We start from the raw sequence: 21,690 nt of genomic DNA on the forward strand, positions 1-21,690 counted from the left end.
TGAGCCATCAGCCCAGAGCCCGACGCGGGGCTCGAACTCAGGGGCCGTGAGATCATGACCTGAGCTGAAGTCGGACGCTCAACCGACTGAGCCACCCAGGCGCCCCACCATTATTTCTTATGGGGAAATTCACTTCGAGATACAAGTGCTTTAGATTACAAGCATGTTTCCAGAACGAATTATGCTTGAAAACCAAGGTTTTACTGTAGTGATAAGACTTTTCCCCCCTCATTTTTCCTATTAATATTATTATTATATTAATGGCATTCTTAAATATTAAAGTGTTTTTTTTTTAATGTTTATTTTAGAGAAAGAGAGCACGAGTGGGGAGTGGGCAGAGAGAGGGAGAAGAAGATCCACATTGATAGCACACAGCCTGATGCGGAGCTTGAACCCACAAACTGCGAGATCATGACCTGAGCTGAAGTCAGATGCTCAACTGACTTAGCCACCCAGGTGTCCCCAATGGAGTTCCTAATATTAAACCATCCTTGCCTTTCTGGAATAAGTCTTGCTTGGTTATGATTTCAAGTTATTATTAGGAGCGCCTGACTGGTTCAGTCGGTGGAGTATGCAACTCTTGATCTGGCGGTCGTGAGTTCAAACCCCATATTGGGTGTAGAGATTACTTAAAAAAATATTTTAAATATTTAAAATTACTGGGGTGCCTGGGTGGCTCAGTCGGTTAAGCGGCCGACTTCGGCTCAGGTCATGATCTCGCGTCCGTGAGTTCGAGCGCGTCAGGCTCTGTGCTGACAGCTCAGAGCCTGGAGCCTATTTCATATTCTGTGTCTCCCTCTCTCTGACCCTCACCGTTCATGCTCTGTCTCTCCTTGTCTCAAAAATAAATAAATGTTAAAAAAATTTAAATATTTAAAATTATTAATATGCTGTTGGATTGTACTTGCTTATACTTACTAGCATTCTTGCATCAGTATTCATAACTGATCTCAGTCTGTGGTTTTCTTGTATTGGTCATGTCAAGGCTGACGCCTGAGATGACCTCCAAGTGGAGGTGTGGAGGTGGCCATAGGACTGGGACCTGTGCATCTGGAGCTCATGAGAAAGGGCCAGACTGGGGAGATAGATTGGTGAGTCTCTTGTATATAGGCAGTATCTTGTGCTAAAACATGGGTGAATCTTGAAAACATGCTAAGAAGCCAGATACAAAAAGCCCCATATTATATGATTCCATTTGTAAAAAAAGTCCAGGGGTACTTGCGTGGCTCAAGCAGTTAAGCATCTGACTTCAGCTCAGGTCATGATCTCACGATTTGTGGGTTCGAGCCCCGTGTCCGGCTCTGTGCTGACAGCTTGGATTCTGGAGCCTGATCTGATTCTGTGTCTCCCTGTCTCTCTGCCCCTCCCCTGCTCATGCTCTGTCTCTCTCTCAAAAAAAAAATAAATAAATACTAAAACATTAAAAATTATTTAAAAATGTCCAGAATACAACAATCAAGAGAGACAGAAAGCAGATTAGTGGTTGCAGGAGCTGAGGGGGTGGATAGGAATGGCTGCTAAATGGGTAAGGGGTTTCTTTTTAGGTCAGGTGAATGTTCTAAGCTTAGATTGTGGTGACCCATTGCCCAACTCTGGGAATACACTAAAACCGTTGAATCACACATTTTAACCAGGTGGATTTTATGGCATGTCAATTATATGTGGATTAGAACGTGGGGAGAGGAAAAAAGAAACAGAATTGTCTGGAACTTAGAAGGAAAATTTGGTGACTGGTATGAGAAATGCTCTCCTGACCTGGGTCAGGGTTCATAGTCCCAATGCGAGTCCAGTTCTCACTTTTTTTTTGTCAAAATGGAGGAACGTTCACTGGGGACAAAAGTATTTGTGGGCAACAAGATCAGTTCTGGGATATCATTCATCCTTGCTGGAAATAGTTCTGACCCGGCAGCCAAAGGGAGGGGCCGTTTTAGAAGGAACGCTTCCCCAGGAGGAAAAGATTTACTGGCAGGACGCGACAGGAAAACGGGTGGGCCAGGCTCAACAGCCTAGACTAGACCAACATAAATAGGTGACCAGCCTGACCCTGGCCTGGAGGAGATGATGACCGGAGTTGGTTCTGGTAAGGCAGAAGCCTGCCAAAGGACTGGCTGAGGTCGGCGAGGGTGTCTGGAGGAGGCAGGACTAAGATATTAGTGTCAGGATTGATGAGGTGCCAAGGGAAAAGAAGGACATGGTCCTGCAAATCTGGCCCACGCCTCGGTAGGCCAGTTGGAAGTACCTGTTGGGACACCGGGGGAGAGTGTGAAACTGGCTCGGCGGGAGCAGGGGCTGGTCGCTCCCTGGAGGCACCTGAGCCGCGCGCATGCCCAGAGCACGCAGTGGGCGTGCCGGAAGTGTGAGGGCCGAGCAGAGGAGGGTCGGAGCTGTGAGCCGAGGGCGTTCCTGGGGCTGCGGGTGTCCCCTCGCAGGGAACTGGGTTTGATGAGGGAGGTGGGACGCTATTTCAAGCAGTTGGAGGATTGCACTGCCAGAGTGATCCAGAAGCCACCGAGGTGGGGCTCCGGCCAACGGAGGCGGAGATGGATGCTGGGAGAAGGCGACAGGTGGGGCATCACCTGCGGGAGGTACTGAGTCAGGTGAAGGGGGCCCTGTGGGCAGGTGTTACAGGCGGAGGAGTGAAGGCTGGAAACTTGAGACCGAGACTGGAAACGAGTGAAGAGTCACCAGTTTTATGGCCGGCCCTCGGTTTTCACTCTCTTTACGTTCATTGGAGTGCTGGCCCGATTTTCAAGTGAATATTGAGGCCCCCAAGGGAAAATGACTTGTTTTGAATCCCAGAGTTGGGACGCTGGGTGGGAGACAGGATATGATTCCAAAGCCAAATCGGGCCCTCCTCTATTGGAGTTTAAGGGGCAGGTGAATGGTGTAGAACAGAGCTGGGCAAATATTACCTGTACAGGATCATATAGTAAATACTGTATTGTCTGCCTTGTGGGCCAAGAGGCATGCTATTATGTGGGTGAGTGCATGATAATAAGAAGAGATGAAACAGGGGTGTCTGGCTGGCTCAGTCTGTAGAACATGAGACTCTTGATCCTGGGACGGTGAGTTCGAGCCCCACCTTGGGCATAGAGATTACTTAAAAAAGGAAAAAAAAAAAAAAAAAACCCAAAAAACCAGATGAAATGTAGCTCCACTTTTTATTGAAAATTTAAAACTTTACTTACAGACACTAACTTTGAAATTCATAGATTTTATGTGTCATGAAATAGTATTCTTTTGATTTTTTTTCAATCATTTAAAAATGTAAAAGCCATTTTCTGTTCAAGTGTCATACAAAACTAGGCCGCAGGACAGATTTGGGGGGTGGGCCATAGTTTGCCAGCCCTTGTCTAGATCTGTGCTGTTCCCACTGAGCACCTGGAAAGTATCTAGTCTGGGAGCTTAACAGAAGACCATGGGGGAAGGGTAGGGGGAAAAAAGTTACAGAGAGGGAGGCAAACCATAAGACGCTTTTAAATACAGAGAACAAAATGAGCATAGATGGGGGGTGGGGGAGAGGGGAAAGTGGGTGATGGGCATTGAGGAGGGCACTTGTTGGGATGAGCACTGGGTGTTGTATGTAAGCAATGAACCATGGGAATCTACCCCAAAAACCAAGAGCACACTTTACACACTGCATGTTAGCCAATTTGACAATAAATTATATTAAAAAAAAAAAAAAAAAGAAAGAAAGTATCTAGTCTGAATTGAGGAGATGTGCTAAAATACACTCTGGATTTCAAAGATGTCCAAGGGGAAAAAAGGAAAAGAAAAACATCTCAGTAATATTTTTTTAAAGTTTATTTATTTATTTTGAGAGAGAGAGAGCAGGAGGGGCAGAAAGATAGGGAGAGACAGAATCCCAAGCAGGCTTTGCACTGTTAGCACAGAGCCTGACTTGGAGCTCCAGCTCACAAACTCTGAAATCATGACCTGAGCTGAAATCAAGAATCGGATGCTCAACTGACTGAGCCACCCAGGCACCCCTCAATAATTTTTTAACGTTGATTACATGTTGAAATGATAATGTTTTGAATAGACTGGTGGTCTAAATAAAGTATATTCAAATTAATTTAACGTATTTCTTTTGCCTTTTTTTCTAATTCTCTCATAGTCTTTTTTTAATTTAAATTTTAATTAATTAGTTAATTTTTTGAAGCTTATTTATTCACTTTGAGAGAGAGAGAGAAGGAGGAAGGAGAGAGAGGGAGAGAGAATCCCAAGCAGGCTCCACACTGTCAGTGCAGAGCCCCACACTGGGCTCAATCCCATGAACCGGAAGACCATGACCCAAGCCAAAACAAAGAGCCAGATGCCCAACCAACAGAGCCACCCAGGCATCCTGAATTATCTACTTTTTTTATTATTTAAAACAAATTTTAATGTTTATTTTCTAGAGAGAGAGACACACACACACACACACACACACAAAAAGTGTGAGCGGGGGAGGGGCAGAGAGAGAGGGCAACACAGAATCTGAAACAGGCTCCAGGCTCTGAGCTGTCAGTACAGAGCCCCACACGAGGCTGGAACCCACAAACCACAAGATCATGACTTGAGCCGAAGTTGGACACTCAACCAACTGAGCCACCCAGGTGCCCCTCATGGTCTTTTAACGTGGCTGTTGGAAAATGTTCAGTTATACATGTGTTTGCATTTATGGCTTGCATTCTATTTCTGTTATACAGCACTGCTCCGGGAAGTAGGCTTGGGGACGTGGATGGCCCCTCCATTCGTGTTGAGGGAGGTGGGAGGAGGTGTGGCCTGGCTTTCAGGAGAGTTGGGCTGTGTGGGGACAGCGGATTTCATTAAGGAGAGGTGGAAGGGCAGGGTGAAAGGGGTATATCAAACCAAGGAGGCTTCTGCAGGACTTGGTTTGAGGTGAGGGGGTTTCAGGGAGTAGCAGGCTTGAGCTCTTTGAGGGGGCAGCCATGAGAGTGCGTGGGGCAAGGCGGATGGCAAGAAGGAAAAGGCCACCAAACAGCTGGCCACGTGAGTGACTGTGGGACGAGGAGTCTGCTGAGGTGCAACCATCCCTCGACCCCTCTGCACGCTAGGAGCTTGTCTTCGGTTTGGAGCCTGGAGCACGGCCCCTGCTTGGAAAGGTGGCTTGGCCAGTTCACTGGCCAAATGTGGAACCGGAAGTCACAATGTAGCATTCACACCAAGAACACTGGAGACTATTCCTCCCTCCTCGGCTGCCGACCGCCCCTGCCTGGCTGGTGAAGACCTGCCTGCTCCAGCCTTGTGGTGGGAACAGATGTTGCTGCCAGGGCTGTGGCTCCCTGTGCCACTGTCCACGCCCAGGAGCGGGGGCTTTGCCTTGCCCTCTGCTGTGGAGGGAAAAGGGAGGTGCCAAGAAGTGGGTCCCCGCCTGTGGCTTCCTGTTTCTGGGTGAGGGAGAGGGGTGGAGCTTCTGTGTCCTTGTCCGCGCTCACTGGGCGTAGGAGGACGGAAACCTCAGTGTGCCCTTGTCTCTTGTCTCCAGCTGCCTGGGCCTCGGAGCAGCGCCGGGTGCTGAGTGGACACTGTCCACAGAGAGGCCTGGGTCCCAGGCCTGGTGCCACCGGACATGTCACCCCCTCCCACACTCTACTCCGAGACCGAATGTTTGTGTGTGCCCCCCCCCCCCCGCCGCCCGCCCCAGTTCATATGTTGAAATCCTAACCCCCAACGTGATGGTATTTGGAAGCAGGGCCCACCAGGGCAGATGAGGACACGGAGAAGACAGCCATCTGTGAGCCAGGACACTGAATCTGCCAGCGCCTTGATCTTGGACTTCCCAGCCTCCAGAACTGGGAGGAATAAATTTCTGTCATTTACAAGCAGCCCAGTCTATGGGGGTTTTTTTTGTTGTAGCAGCTCAAATGGACTGAGACACTTTTCTTTGCTGCCCTTTTAGTTTTCTCCTCTCTCGATGAGATGCTTGGACTGGACCTGTGAAATGGATCATCTCTTGATTCTTTGCTAGCCATTGTGATGCAATTGGCTTGTGCAGTTAGCTGCAGGTGTCTCCAGGAAGCCAGGGGGCTGCCACCTGTGATGGGGTGGCTTTCTCCTTATTTGCCCATCGCCTTCCCTGCCAGGCCGGGCTTTCAAAGCCCACCCCTGGGAAGTTATGGTCCATCCTTCCAGCCTTGCTGCCCACCGCCCTGTGCCTGGAGCCAGCGTTGTGACTACACACGGACACAAAGTTTTGCCCACTCACCCTCCTTGATGTCTCTCATCGCCCCTCCTTTCATGGGCTCGTGCCATCGCCACCATCACTGACTTCCTGTTTCCTGTGGATAAACGGATCCCTTTGTCGCCGCACATAAAGTCCCTGCCAGACGGCACAGTCTCAACTCCCTTCTGTCATGTGGGGCTACCCGCAGTCTTTGAACACTGCACCCTCTCAAGCACTGAGCCTTTGCTCAGTGGGTCTCTGTGCCTTCGTCTCCCACCATCTCTGCCTGGAGAACCCCCATTCAGTGTTCAGCGTCTCCCCCTCTGGGAAGCCTGGTCCTTCCCACCCACCTCTCTGACTTACAGGAGGGACGTGTCCCTCCCACACGTCCTGTCCTCCTGTGCCTCCCCAGTGTAGCATTCGCCTCTCCACGTGGCAGGGAGACTCCTATCCCGAAGCAGGAGAGGGCTGGGGGTGCCTTCTAATGGTGGAGGCCGGCTTGTTCCCCAGGATAGGTGCTTGCTGATATCTCCCGAAAAGCTGATTGACCGAAAAGCTTTCCTCTCCTGTCTCCTTTCATTGTCATTAACACGCAGGTGTTGAAGAGCCTGTCCTGCAGGATGGGCACCCGGTGTGTCCTTGCCTGCCTTATGCGCGGGTAGCTAAGCTCATTTCTCAGTGTCCCCTGTGGCACAGCAGGTCGGCATGACAGTTCTAGCTGGTGCAGGGTGAGCAGAAGCGATGCGTGTTTCTTCCAGGCCTGGACCATTAACACAGGCGCTGTCCTTCCCTCTTGCTTCCTTCAGCAGGCTGCATGCGCATGATAAGGCGTGAGGGGATGGTGGCAGCCCAAGATGAAGGGGCCTGTGTCCTTAAATGCCACGTGGAGGAGAGCCACTTCTCTGGTCTGAAAGCCAGCCCAGGACTGTTCATCTATGAGAAACAACCTCCCAGAGGCTCCTGGGTGGCTCAGTTGGTTATGCATCTGACTTTGGCTCAGGTCATGATCTCACAGTTCGTGAGTTCAAGCTCTCTGCTGACAGCTCAGAGCCGGGAGCCTGCTTCTGATTCTGTGTCTCCCTCCCTCTCTCTCTGCCCGCACTCTGTCTCTCTCTCAAAAATAAACATTAAAAAAAAATTTTTTAAAGAAAAAAGAAACAATCTTCCATGCTGTTTGGATCTGTTGGGTAGTGTGGTGTCGTTCATGCTGATTGCCTCTCCTGTAGTGCCAACCTGAGAGCTGTTGACAGAGTAGTAAAGGCATGTTGGGGCCTAGATGGCAGATCGGACAGGAAGAGGTGAGGGAAAGAGGGGCATCAGGGCTGACCCACCCATGTTCCCAGCCTGCACAGGTAGCTAGATGGGAGAGGCTTTCTCCGTAGCCAAGAACAGAGCAAAGGGATCTGGGCTCAGGGGAATGTCGTATGTTTGGTTTTGGACATGCTGAGATTTGAGGCGCCTTGGTGATAGTTCAGTAGGGACGTTGAGGGATACTTATGCTTGAGAGTTTGGAGTTCAGGAAACAGGTCTGTGCTGAGCATCGTGGGCGTGTTGATGGCAGCAGAAGCCCAGGTGTTAATAAATGAGTGAACAGGTGAATTGTTGCATAACCAGAACTGAGGCTCAAAGAGAGAGTCCCCCCTCCCCCGCAAGCCCACACTGACTTAGTGGCAGTGCTAAACCATAAATAAAAGAGCCTCCAATGCTGCCTCTCACAGGGAAACTGGGCATTTCCCAGTTTCTTTTCTTTTTCTTTTTTTTCTTTTTTAATGTTTATTTATTTTTGAGAGAAAGTGTGAGCAGGGGAGGGGCAGAGAGAGACAGGGACAGAGGATCTGAAACAGGCTCTGTGATGACACAGAGAGCCTGATGTGGGGCTCGGACCCACGAACCGTGAGATCATGACCCGAGCCGAAGATGGACACTTAACTGACTGAGCCACCCAGGCAACCCGACATTTCCCAGTTTCGTAGGCTTTCCGATGCCTGGTGCCCAGACTGCTTTATAAAAGTGACAGTCCAGTCCCGGGGGCTTGGGAATCTGGTTTCCAAGCTTTTCAGGGGATCATGACATGAAGCCAGGCTGGGCCCCTCTTGAGTGCTATATTACCTATATGGGAGATCCCCAGGGGAGCTCCCAAGGACACTGTGGCAGGGTGGGGGGGAGGGAAGGTGTTCTATCTGTGCATCAACCACACAGTCCTTTGAGTCCTGATTCCAGAGGGGTGGCCCAGGAATTTCTGATTGGCCTTCTGGGGGGCCAAGGCTGCCTTTGAAGACTCAAGCCGTGCAGGGGGTGGCTGTTGTAAGAATGTGTCCCTTGGGAGGGGGTGTCCTGCCAGCTGGCAGAGCTGCTCCAGATCTTCCCAGTCTGGAAGATTTGACTTGAGAGAGAGTAGGGGAACTCAGCAGGTGAAGGAACCTTCCCCTAGATCTGTTGTTGTTGTTCTTTTTGTTCTTTTTTAAAATTAAAAAAAAAATTAAGTTTATTTTGAGGGAGAGAAAGAGTATGAGCAGGGTAGGGGCAGAGAGAGAGGAGGGAGAGAACCCCAAGCATGCCCCACACTGTCAGGGCAGAGCCCATTGTGGGGCTCGAACTCACAAACAGTGAGATCATGACCTGAGATGAAATCAAGAGTCATTCGCTTAACTGACTGAGCCACCCAGGCACCCCTAGTAATCTGAGCTGCTCTCATTTACACCTACTTCCTGCCAGGCACTAGGCTAAACACTTGGCAGACATTATCTCTGATACCTGCAGGACTTCTTCAGGGGAAAGTGTTATCATCCCTGTTTTATTTATTTATTCCTTTAGTTTTTATATATTTTTTAAAGTTTATTTATTTACAGAGAGCCCACAAGTATTGGCGGGGAGGGGCAGAGAGAGAGATGGAGGGAGAGAGACAATCACAAGCAGAGCCCAACTCGGGTCTTGATCTCACAAACTGTGAGATCATGACCTGAGCCAAGATCAAGAGTTGGACACTTAACCGACTGAGCCACCCAGGTGCCCCAGTCACCCTGTTTTCAAGATGAAGAGGGTCGCCTGGGTGACTCAGTTAAGCCACCGACTTTGGCTCAGGTCATGATCTCATGGTTTGTGAGTTTGAGCCCCATGTCGGGCTCTGTGCTGACAGCTCAGATCCTGAAGCCTGCTTCGGATCCTGTGTCTCCCTCTCTCTGCTCCTTCCCTGCTCACACTCTGTCCCTCTGTCTCCTTCAAAAATAGATAGACATTCAAAAAAAAATTTAAAGATGAAGAAGCCAGGCTTCATGGAGGCCTAGTTAGGGACTGACATCTCAGATGCTTTCAGTCGATGAAAATGGTTTTAGGGGGCCCAGGAATAAGATGTTAGGAGCCGGTGGGGGCTGGGGTCAGCGGGAGAGCACCTGCTAGGGGGCAGTGAGTCTCAGCTCAGGCTGATTGTGGATGTGTGCAACTGTGGCCCCGTGTGACCTCATCCAACCATTTTCCGAAAGTAACTAGAGATGCTACATCTTGTAGAAATAATCGTACTTCGTAGATGTTGGCAAATGATTCTGTAAGATGTTCACAACAAGCAAGCATGCTAGGTAGTCAGATTTGGCCTGCAGAGAACCAGTTTGTAATCCCAGGTTAAGAGATCATTTATTCATTCTGCAGGTATTGGAGTGCCCACTGGAGGTGTTGGGGTGCAGGAGACAGACCTGGTGCAGGACATATTGAGCTTAGTGTCAGTAGGGTGTGGTCTGTGCTCTGAGTGGGGCCCTACATTGAAGCATGACGGAGCACTTCCTGGAGGAAGTGGAAGTCTCGGATGTATCAGTCAGCTAGGGCTGCTGAAGTCCAAAGTCAAGGTGCTGGCAGTGTGGTGCTCCCTCTGAAGGCCCTAGGAGAGAATCTGTTACATGCCTCTCTCCAAGCTTCTGATGTGTCCTGCACTCCATGTTCCTTCGTGCTATGGACTGAATATTTCTCTCCCCCTCCATTCATATGTTAAAGCCCAATCCCCACTGTGATGGTATTTGGAAGGGGAGCCTTTGGGAGGTGATTCAGTTTAGTGGTGGTCATGAGGGTGGGGCCCCCATAATGGGGTTAGTGCCCTCATAAGAGGAGACATGAGAGGGCTTGCTTCTCTCTTTGCTTCTGACATGTGAAAACATGAGAAGACAGCCATCTACAAATTAGGAAGGGGCTCCTCACCGAACCCCAGATCCACCAGCACCTTGATCATTGGCCTCTCAGCCTCCAGAACTGTGACACTTACATTTGCTGTTCAAGCCACCCAGCCTGTGGTATTTTGTTATAGCAGCCCGAGCTAAGACACCTGGTTTGCAGACCCATCACTCCAACCTCTGCCTCTGTCTTCACATGATATTTTCCTTCTGTGTCTCTGTCTCTGCGTGTCTTCTCTTCTCATAAGGCACCAGTCACGCTGGATTAAGGGCCCACCCTACGCCAGTTTGACCTCATCTTAACTTGACTGCATCTGCAGAGACCCTGTTTCCAAGTCAGGTCACATGCAGCGTTGAACCTATCTTTTGGGGGGATACAGTTCAACCCGCAACAGATATGTAGAGTAGGCAGGTGAGATTTGGGGAAGAGTACCCCGGTAGAGGGAACAGCAGGTGCAAAGGCACCTCCAGAGGCAGAAAGATGCATGTGAGTTTCAGGAAATTAAGTCAGCAGAGCTAGAGTGGAGAGTGGCCATGAGATGCTGCTGGGGTGGTTCCTGCCGGGCCTCTCGGCTTGTGTGGAAAGGTCAGGGTTGGTTAGGCTGCAGTCAGAGATGAATGCCCAAATCTCAGCGGCTTGACCCAGTACAGTGTCATTTCTTGCTCACGTCAAGTCTGTCTTAGGTTGAGTGGCTTCTCTCCATCATGTGGCCATGCTATGCAGAATGCATGGTCTCTGGGGGAAGCTAGGTCCAGGGGAGGCCCCTGGTCTCACCTGCCCAGGCCTGGAAGTGACCCGTCTGCTCACAGACCACACAACCAGGGAGGCTGGCGGGGAGCACAGATTTCCGTGAGTCCCCACTCTCTCTCTCTCTGTTTCACCAGAATTTGGAGTTAGGATTTCATCCTCAGGACACTGGGAAGCCCATTCCCACGCGGAGTGAAGATCCAACTTGCATTTTAGAAAGTAGCCTCCAGGGGCGCCTGGGCAGCTCAGACGGTTAAGTGTCTGACTTGGGCTCAGGTCATGATCTCACAGTTTGTGGGTTCGAGCTCCACATCGGGCTCTGTGCTGACAGCTCAGAGCCTGGAGCCTGCTTTGGATTGTGTCTCCTTCTCTCTCTGCCCTTCCTCTGCTCACACTGTCTCTCTCTCTCTCTCTCTCTCTCAAAAATAAACATTAAAAAAAAAAAATGTTTCCTCCAGCTGGAGCCAGCCTCAGCCGTACAGCAGGGGGGTGGCCCATGGAGCAGTGTCGTGTGGACTGGCCACATCAGCCACCACACAGTTGCAACTAATTCCTGCAACTTCTACCTTGCAGCCCCTGCCAGGAAAAAACAGGAAAAAAAGAAAAAAGGAGAATGTGAGAAAAATTAAGTCATGTACAGTCGACCCTTGAACAACATGGTTTGAACAGTGGATCCACTTATATGCAGTTATTTATTTTTTTTTTGATAAATACAGTACAGTACTGTGAATGTAATCTCTTCCTTATGACTTTCCTAATAATGTTTTTCTGTGTAGATGCTCATTCGATTGTAAGAATATAACATGTAATACACATAACATACAAAGTATGTGTTAATTGGGGGCACCTGAGTGGCTCAGTGGGTTAAGTGGTCGACTCTTGATTTCGGCTCAGGTGATGATTACACGGTTGGTGAGTTCGAGCTCCACGTTGGGCTCCGTGCTGACAGTGTGGAGCATCCTTGAGATTCTCTTTTCCTCCCTCTCTGCCCCTCCTCTGCTTGTGCTGTCTCTTTCTCTCAAAATAAACTTTAAAAAAGTGTATGAGTTAATTGGCTATATTATAGGTAAGGCTTCTGGTTAACAGTAGGCTATTAGGAGTTCAGTTTGGGGGACAGTCAAAAGTTGCATGCAGATTTTTGACTGTGGAGGGGGTCGGCACCCCTCACCCCTGCATTGTTCAAGGATCAACCGAAATTTTAAAAACTTTCAAAATGCATTTTGAGTCTGTTCTCTCTGTTCTAGGTTAGTTACTGTATATATTCTTACACACACAGATTGCCGGACAGCCTGAATACCCCAAGCCAGGAGGCTGTACTGTATGGACCTATTAAGGGAATTTCAGGGGTAACTGGGCTCCTTGCTGATTTGAGAACCTCAATGACATAAAAGATGTCCTCTGCTCATTGTGGGAGGGGGGATGGGCCAAATGGGTAAGGGGCATTAAGGAATCTACTCCCAAAATCATTGTTGCACTATATGCTAACTAACTTGGATGTAAAATAAAAAAATAAATTAAAAAAAAAAGATGTCCTCTGCTCAGGGTCTATAACTGGGACCCAATAACAAGAGTGGGATCCTTGGATCAAAGGGACTTCCTGCTGCTTCCAAAGAGCCAGATGCCCTGCCTCAGTCAGAAACACCCTTGGAGGCAACCTGAAAGTATTCTGTGCTGAGACCGACCCCCTCTTGTCTGCAGTTCTTTAGAGTTTATAAGTTCTAAGTCATTGCTTCATTTGAGCCTCAGAAAAATGTAATCTGATATGAGATCTAATTTGTTTTATTTTTTGAACTTTTTTTTAAAGTAAAAAAAAAGTTTATTTATTTATTTTGAGAGAGAGAGAGAGAGAGAGCGCGAGTGAGCACCAGGGAAGGGCAGAGAGGGAGAGAGAGAATCCCAAGCAGGCTCTGCTCTGTCAGTGCAGAGCCTAGTGCCCGGCTTGAAGTCACGAACCGTGAGATCATGACCTGAGCCAAAAGCAAGAGTCTGATGCTTAACTGACTGAGCCACCCAGGTGCCCCAGTGGCTATAATTTTAGATGCAATTTCACGTGTTTTGTTGTATAAATTACGGATACCCTCACACAAAAATTATTGTGAAGCTCCAATAAAGCAATGTTGGGGAAAGCATTTTGCAAACTGTGAAGCACTGTCCAAATGTTGTCATCCTCAGACTTGACATGTCATGGAAAGTGTTTCCTAAGATGTGCTAAAGGAATCCATGTGGACAAGAGCAGGAGATTAAGTGAATGTATGCCCTCATCATTAGTTACGTTGTGTGGCTGCATTTAGACTATTTGACTTTGAACTTCATTGCCTGTATTATCCTCACTGTTGGGGCAGCTGTGTCCATCATCCCGTGAGCCACATCCCTGACCCTTATTTCTGTGGGTGGGCACAGGCTGGGGTGGAGGTCAGGTGGGGAGTTTGTTAAGGTCTTCCTGCAAGCCTTACTATCAGATTTCAATGACATGACCACAGTTTTACGGAGATATGTGAATTCCAGTTGTGGAACATAGCCAGAAAGTGAAGCAGTCAGTTGGGCCCTGTGGTGACCCAGAAGGTATTTGCTCATCTGGATGGGTGGGTGGGGGGTTGGTGGGGGCTGCTGCTCTAGTTGGTTGATACCTTGGGGGAATCCAGTGCTGGGTGACCAAATTTTCAGATGTTCTGAAGTCCATTATTTTTTCCCAATGGGAAACTGTCACATTTTTCATTCTCAGTGCATCTCCATTGGCTGGTTGGATAAGGGAGTGAGTTTTGGGCCACAGCTCAGCTCTGGATTTCCATATAATTTGTGATGGTATCACCTTCCAGAGGGTTGTTAGCAGACTAGATAAGAAAACAGAACCCCCAGCTCGCCACACTGGGCCTGGCTGCAGAAACTCAGGGAGGAAATGTCAGCTTCTTGGGCTCTGTTGTCATTTGGCAATCCCCAGGCTGCAGAGGCTGTAATACTGGTCCATTTGGGGCCTGGTCACCCATTATGATTAACAGAAATCACGCAGGCCTTTCAAGTTTGGTGGTCAAGAATATCCAATTAAGGGGTTTTGTATATTGGAAAAAGAGAACCATCCCTCCCGGCTTCCAACTTCCTGATTTCAGGGAAGTGGTATATTTCTCTTAAAAATAACTTTCAGGGGCACCTCAGTGGCTCAGTTGGTCGAGCATCCGACTTCAGATTTTGGCAAAGGTCATGATCACAGGGTTGGTGAGTTCAAGCCTGGCTTTGGGCTCTGTGCTGACAGCGTGAAGCCTGCTTGGGATTCTCTCTCCCTCTCTCTTTCTGTCCATCCCCTTCTTGTGCTCGCTCGCTGTCAAAATAACTTTAAAAAAATTTTTTCAGCAGAAATAAATGAACTAACCTAAGTGAAAAATTTTAATACAAAGTATAAAAAACAACGCTTATCGTCTAGGTGCTGCCGGACGACATAAGAATGGAGAAGACCATGGTCCCAACGTTTCTCCCGCCACATCCTGCCTGCCCGAACACCACTGGCACCAGACGCTCGGCGGGCTCCACCCCCTGTCCGCTTCTGCTACTGGGGGAAGCGGCAGAAAGGGCGGGAGCAAGGGACTGTGAGGGCACCAAGGTCAAAGGGGAGGGCGAGTTGCGTCCCAATCCCTTCGAGCCCTGGCGGAAGGCCTTCGGGGAACCCTGGGCGGCCCATCTCGGCAGCCCGAGTTCTGCCACTTCCAGCCAAGCGACCTTGGGTTGCGAGACTTCCTAGAGACCAGTTTCCTTTAAGAGTGGCCGAAGCTACCGTGCTGGGATGGGGCGCATCGGGGCAAGAGACTGCAGCCTCACAGAGAAGAGACCGTCTCGGGCCCCTCGGCCACTGGGCTCGCGCGGCCGTTCGCTCGGGACAAGACAGTGCTCCCGCTCCGCCGCGGCAACCCTCCGCAAGGCCCTGGCTCGCGCGGGTTCTAAAATGAGGACAAAAGCCCGCCCGGATTTAGCGTGCGCGCGCCGCTGAGGCCAATGGGACGCCGGCGCGGGGTTGAGTGACGGGCTGGCGTAGCCAATGAACATGCGCCTTGTTGCGAGGTGGGCCCGGCCCCGGCATTATAAAGAGCGCCACGAGTCGGCATTGTCAGGCGGCGGCACCGCGCGGGCCCGAGCGAGCTGTGTTGATCGGTGATCTCCTTGCGGCGCGGCGGAGGAGGGGGACGCGAGGTCGCGGCAGCTCCGTCGGCGGACGGAGGCGAGGCCCGGCAGCGCGGGCGTGAGCGCGGCCGAGCCCGCGGCGCCTTCCCTGCGGGTGGGGACGAGCGGGCCCCGCGGCGTCATCGGCGCGAGGTGAGCGGCCGGGCCCGCGGGCGGCGGGCGGGAGCTGGGTGGGAGCCGCGCGGCCCTGACGCGCCGTGGTCGCTCGTTGCAGGAGCCGCCGCGCCCCGGCCTAGCATGTCGGAAGCGGGTGAGGAGCAGCCCATGGAGACCACGGGCGCCACCGAGAACGGACACGAGGCCGCCCCCGAAGGCGAGTCGCCGGCGGGGGCGGGCACCGGGGCCGCGGCGGGCGCCGGAGGCGGGAGCGCGGCGCCCCCGGCCGGCAACCAGAACGGCGCCGAGGGAGACCAGATCAACGCCAGCAAGAACGAGGAGGACGCGGGGTAGGTGCGGCCGCGGGCCGACCGGGGCGCCGCCTTTGTTCCGGGGCCGCCTTTTGTTGGCGCCACGCGGCGGGGGGAGGGGCGGGCGGGAGGCCGGGGCCTGCTCGCGGCCCGCCGCCCGGCCCCGCTGCGCCCGCCGCGCCGCCGCTCGCGCCGGAGTTTGCAGGAGTTTGTTGGGTCGACTTTGGCGCCGCCCCGGGGCCGCTCGCGCGGGGCCGGGGGCGGGCGGCCCGAAGGCGGGGGGGATAGTGCCCTCGGACCCGGGGCCGAGGCGGCCTCGGGCTCCGCGGGGCTGCGTGGGCGGAGTTGGCGCGCGCCCCGGCGGCGGCCTCCCTCCCCCACCCCGCGGAGGGCGGAGTCACGGTCTGAACGCGGTCTCCGGCCCCCGGAAGCCTCGAGTTCCTTGAGGGCGAGTTCTCGAGGGTGGGGAGGACGGGCAGGGACGGCAGCCTTTTGGTACTTGCTTGGTAGTCAAAAGACTTCCAGTTATGAGTGTCCCGGGGGCTTCTAGCCCAGGCTAAGAGTGCTCTTCTTTGCCCAGTCTGGGGCTGCTCCGTTAGGGTCAAGGTTGTTTGGGAGGGTAGTGAAGATTTGTTAGTACATTCCAAGGGTAGTACCCTCCCTTGGGGACATTAAGGGTACACCTTTGACCGGATGGCCACCTTGTTTATAACCCTTACAGTGAAGGTTCTGTCAGGGCCAGCCCTTCTAAAATCACAAGGCTTCTTGTAAGACTTGTTGGCACGTGTCTTTACCATTTCAGAAAAATGTTCGTTGGTGGCCTGAGCTGGGATACCAGCAAAAAGGACCTAAAGGATTATTTTACCAAATTTGGAGAGGTCGTTGACTGTACAATAAAAATGGACCCAAACACTGGCCGGTCAAGAGGGTTTGGGTTTATCCTCTTCAAAGATGCAGCCAGTGTGGAGAAGGTAAGCTGGGTATTTGATGTCAGCGCTCTTAAGTGTATCTAAGAGGATATCATTCTTAGAGTGTGATTAGTTTGTGTGTGCTGTAAGTGGTTGAGGGCTTTGGCAACAGCAGAGGTGAGGAACTTTCTTGTTTTTGAAGGAATTAAAAATGCAGATTAGGTAGAGCGATGGGTATGGACTAGAGTGGTCCAGGAAGATTATAGCTGGTGTTTATTATGTTTTTATGCCTACTGTGGGCATTGCTGAAGCAGATGCTTTATTGTGGGGATTAGAAAACAGTCCAGGGTTGCTATGAAATAATGCATTATTTTAGGCCCAATTTGCAGAAAACAGACTCAGGTTTAAGTAGAAGAGCTCACACAGCTAGAAAGGGGTGGATTCCAACCTATACTCTAGACACTGCTGCTTTACTCCTGAAAGAGACCGGCTTTACACCGAGACTGGGCAGGGAAGGTGATTGGGGGGGTAGCTATACTTGAAGTTTGGAGAAGTTGAGTTGGTAAGTCAGGTTCGGGGTAGAGTTTGGAGGGGACATACACATTCTGTGTACCAGTGTTGGGGTCTTTGTGTCTCAAAGAGAAGGGCCTTGTTCAGGGTCATGCTGCTGAGTTAGAACCTAATGTCCTTCTGTTGGGACAGGTCCTAGACCAGAAGGAACACAGACTGGATGGCCGTGTCATTGACCCCAAAAAGGCAATGGCCATGAAGAAGGACCCGGTAAAGAAAATTTTTGTGGGGGGTCTGAATCCTGAAGCCACTGAGGAGAAGATCAGAGAATACTTTGGCGAGTTTGGGGAGGTGAGTGTGTCACTCAGGGAGCTGTCTGCTGGTTGCCCTGAGGTTGTGGTCTTCCTGGTTCTTAGCAGCCTTGGCTGGCTCTAGCCGTCCTCAGCAAGGCTTCTTGTTCATTCTGGCCTTTGTGGGTCTTTTCTCCTGGGAGTTCCCTATGGGTCCTGGGGTGGGAAGAGGCGTTGGTTCTGAGCTTTGTGTATGTTTACAGATTGAGGCCATTGAGCTTCCAATGGATCCAAAAACGAACAAAAGACGAGGCTTTGTTTTCATCACCTTCAAAGAAGAGGAACCTGTGAAGAAGGTTCTGGAGAAAAAGTTCCACACCATCAGTGGAAGTAAGGTAAGGTGTCACGAGCTCTGTATCTGGCCACCTGGTGGCGAATTGGCTTTTACAGGTGTGGGTTAGGAGGTGGACTCTCTAGGGCAGTCTGACCCGACTGTTTTTCTGTAGCGTCTGCTTTCCTGATTGGGGCAGATGGTCCTGCCCTTCAGGGGGTTCCTAGGTCGGTAGAATTGGCAGAAACACAGGATGTGTGGGAGGAAGGAGAAAGGGTGGTTTCTGTGGGGTAGAGGGTGTTGAGTAGCCCCTTTGATTTCTGATTGAAAGCTAGACGTCAAGGTGTTCTGAGTAGTCTGAGGCGAATAGGGCCTGTAGTTAAGGTCTCAGAAGATTCTAGAACTTCTGTCATCTAGCAGTTCCCTCTGAAGTCTTTTCTTGCTCTGGAGCTTATTATCTCCTGTCTCGCCACAAACAGATCTTTGTTCACTTCCACCCCCTTTGGATGCTGGTTTAGTGAACTCCCACCCCAGGTGAAGATTCTTTCCAAAGCTCCCAGGGTTTCAGTGAGCTGGCAACCATGGCCAGTTTTACCTTAAACCAGCTCAGTGCTGTGCAGGGAGAACTGCAACCCTTTCCTCTGAACTCTGGTCAGGCCAGAGGTAGTTTGTCTCAGGTATTCTCCAGGTGGCTTAGGAGGCAGTTGAGGGTGTGGCCTGCTGTGGCTGGGTGTGGCAGGCCCTGAGCCACAGGAGCAGCCAGATAAGGTGGGACTGGTCGGGTGGGGCTTCTGGAAGTCTTAATCTTGGCTGGGAAGTTAGACTGGATTCAGGATTGGGCCCTTAAATGATGTTGAATCCTAGGAGCAGTTGGGTAAGAGCTCGCTCATTCATTGTTCCTCCGGTGGACAATGAATGACAGAGGTCTTTTTTTTATGTGTCTTAATTGTGAACTGGACAGGAAGTGTCTGTAAGGTAGTAAATTATAACTGGTAGTGGGTTTTGAAATAAATGTATTTGGCATTTTAATTCAACAGAAGACATCAGATGGCATCATTTGAGGGGGTAGCTTGTCAATTTTTTTGAGTTTTGAGGGAGAGTATGCTTGTATGGTGACACATTATATGTTTTTTTTTTTTTCTTGGTCCTAATTAGGGAGGTATATGTGCCCAGGTACTTTCTTTAAAAAGTAAACTCCTGATTTAATTAGGAGCACTAGGAGGTCCTGGACTCTCATAGCACACACAGTGGGCAAATTTTTGAGCAAAAAAAAGGATTCTTTGCGTCCTAAGGGGACACAGATTCCTGGCCCTTCTTGACAATAGGCCAGTGGTTGGGGGAAGGTGGGGGTGGAGCCGTAGGGCCTCAGGGAAGCCTTGTCCTGAGCTTCAGTGGTTTTCATCCTCCAAGCTGAAGGTCACCACCTCAGTGTATTTGAGTGGGATGCTTCCTTTCTTCTGTAAGGAAAAAAAGATTGAGAAAGGTGTTTTGTTTTTTTTGTTTTGTTTTTTTTTGTTTCTCCTATAAGGCTTCTTATTTGGGAAGCCACCTCTCATCCCCCTTGCCCAGTAGGACCAGGCTGGCATCAGACTTGACCCTTGATGTGGGATCTTGCTACACTGGGTTGGCATTGGCCTCGCTGTCCATCCTCCCAGTTAGACACAGAGCTGCCCCTGAGCAGCCATCAGCAGGCCTGGGGTTGTATCTGTCATCCCCAGTAAGTTCTCTGGGGAAAGGTTTCAGCCAAAAAGACCCTAGTAAGTTCTGGTCTATCTAGATTTTAGTTGTGGTCCTGAGAGTTTCTAGCCTACACGTGGCTTCCAACTTGAGCATATTTTGTTTTGGGGCAGGTGGTCGCAGGTGGCTATCTGAATGTTTGTCAGCAAAGGTCTTTGTCCACAGTCCCTGCCCGGAGTTTGTCATGGTGGTCTGACCCATTGTCTTCTCTGCTTTCAGTGTGAAATCAAGGTGGCCCAGCCCAAAGAGGTGTATCAGCAGCAGCAGTATGGCTCTGGGGGCCGCGGGAACCGCAACCGAGGGAACCGAGGCAGTGGCGGTGGTGGCGGAAGCGGAGGTGAGTGGAACCTGGATGAAGAAGGGTCCCTGCCTGTGTGGAGCTTCCGTGCCTATCTCAGGGCTCACCCTGGCTTCTGGGGCATGGTGCGCCGAGGCGAGTCACATCGGCTCTGCTGCTGCTTGGAATGGAAGAGCCTGGCTTTCTCATGGCCTGGGGTCCCAGGGCAGAGGGGCGATTGCGTTGCATTTGGAGGGGTGGGGGGCACAGGGTGCGCTTGTCTCCACGGCTGTCCCGAGTCTTGGTACACCCGTGGGCGGGCGGGCAGAAGGTAGGGCAGGGCTGTGCCAGGCGCTTTACCTCCTTCTGTCCAGGCCCCTCTGACTCCAAAGCCTGAACTTCATCCTTTTTAAGGCCGAGCTGCCGGGGAGGGTGGGGGTGAGGAGAGGGAGATCGAGCGAGAGTGAGCTCCTGTCTCTTTTGCCCTGAGTGAAGTCAGTGTTCAGTCCTATCCCGGCCTGCAGCTCACAGGCTCGGGTCACAGATGCAGGGCCGGGCCTGGGGCCCTCCACACTGGGACGGCAGTCCCTTGGCTTCTATCTCCCGAGTTGCCATTAGCAGCCCCGCCACCCAAAGGGCAGGATTTCCTCCATCCTAGCTCCTGCGTGTGCTAAATGGTCCACGGGCCCCTGTGCCCGCTCCCCCCACAGGTCAGAGTCAGAGTTGGAATCAGGGCTACGGCAACTACTGGAACCAGGGCTACGGCTACCAGCAGGGCTACGGGCCCGGCTATGGCGGCTACGACTACTCGCCCTATGGCTATTACGGCTACGGCCCCGGCTACGACTACAGTAAGTAGGAGAGAGGGAGGCCCCGTCCGCTCACCCACCCTGGGAGGCAGGACAGACAGCTCAGGGGCCACTGGCAGCAGGGGCTTTGGAGTCGGACAGGCTGGGCTGTGTGTGGTCCGGCTCGGCCACTTAGAGCTCCCCGGTTTTGAGCTCTTGAGCTTCTGGGCCTCAGGAAGGTGGGGCACGGACAGCCCCCTGCCGGACGGGGCTGTAGGCTCCGGCGAGGATGCATGTCAAGCGCCTGGCACAGGGGTAAACGCTCAGTAAGTCGTAGCTGCTATCGTTGTTGTTCTTGTCCCTAGGTCAGGGTAGTACAAATTACGGGAAGAGCCAGCGACGCGGTGGCCATCAGAATAACTACAAGCCGTACTGAGGCTTCGGCAGGATGCCCGACCGATCGCACACGCTTTGTTTGGATATTGAGTGAACACAATTATGTACCAAATTTAACTTGGCATACTTTCTATGGCCTGTCCCATGTGCATCTTATTTAAAATTTCCCCCCTGGAAATCACTCTCCTGTTGACTACTTCCAGAGCTCTAGTTGTTGTAGGCAGCGTGTGGGGTCTCTGAGGCCAGAGCGGCATTATGGGCTGATTTTATTCCCGGGTTACCCAGAGCCAGATTGGAGGGTCTGCTTCCTGCTGCCGCTCTGCAGCCTGGACCTGTGGACCCTGGTTGTAAAGAGTAAACTGTATCTTAGGAAACCAGTGTCACCTTTTTTTCACCTTTTAATTTTATATTATTTGTGTCATACATTTCCTGTTAATGGAAGTGTTAATTTTACTGTACTTTTTGGTACCTTTTGGGAATCTAATGTATTGTAAGGTATTTTACACGTGTCCTGATTTTGCCACGACCTGGATATTGAAGCTATCCAAGCTTTTGAAATAAAAATTTAAAAACCCCCAAAGCCTGGGTGAGTGTGGGGTGTGCTGTGGAGGAGAGCGGGGAAGGGCCAGGTGCTCCTGAGCCTTCGAAGCTCCAGTACCCTCCGTGACCTAACAGCAGTCCTGTCCGGCATGGCCATAGCCTGTCAGCCACGGTACTGCTACTAAGTTGCTTTTAATGATCTGGCTCTGCCCTTCTAGAAAAAAGTTCAGAGTGAAGACAGCTGTTCAAGGGGGTGAAGGTGGTACAG

At 51.2% G+C, this 21,690-nt stretch overlaps 1 protein-coding gene and 1 long non-coding RNA gene across 3 annotated transcripts; both read left to right on the forward strand.

Annotated features, from left to right (window-relative positions):
* The first annotated feature begins 1,097 nt into the window (after window positions 1–1,097).
* Window positions 1,098–5,831, forward strand: LOC132681681 (uncharacterized). The gene is made up of 2 exons (XR_013557591.2): window positions 1,098–2,564; window positions 4,692–5,831. It is a non-coding gene; the product is annotated as an uncharacterized LOC132681681 (long non-coding RNA).
* Window positions 5,832–15,149: 9,318 nt separating this feature from the next.
* Window positions 15,150–21,462, forward strand: HNRNPAB (heterogeneous nuclear ribonucleoprotein A/B). 2 transcript variants are annotated; one of them, XM_060636370.3, is made up of 8 exons: window positions 15,150–15,370; window positions 15,453–15,684; window positions 16,448–16,616; window positions 17,256–17,414; window positions 17,617–17,748; window positions 19,641–19,758; window positions 20,409–20,549; window positions 20,852–21,462. In XM_060636370.3, exons 2-8 carry the CDS (start codon window positions 15,476–15,478, stop codon window positions 20,920–20,922), a joined length of 999 nt encoding a protein of 332 aa, XP_060492353.1. In that variant the 5' UTR covers window positions 15,150–15,370; window positions 15,453–15,475; the 3' UTR covers window positions 20,923–21,462. The 2 variants fall into 2 exon arrangements, with proteins under 2 accessions (XP_060492353.1, XP_060492354.1); XM_060636371.3 differs by lacking the exon at window positions 20,409–20,549.
* Window positions 21,463–21,690: the final 228 nt, after the last annotated feature.

Source organism: Panthera onca, chromosome A1, assembly GCF_046562875.1.
Source record: "Panthera onca isolate mPanOnc1 chromosome A1, mPanOnc1 haplotype 2, whole genome shotgun sequence".
Taxonomy (NCBI): Eukaryota; Metazoa; Chordata; class Mammalia; order Carnivora; family Felidae; genus Panthera; species Panthera onca.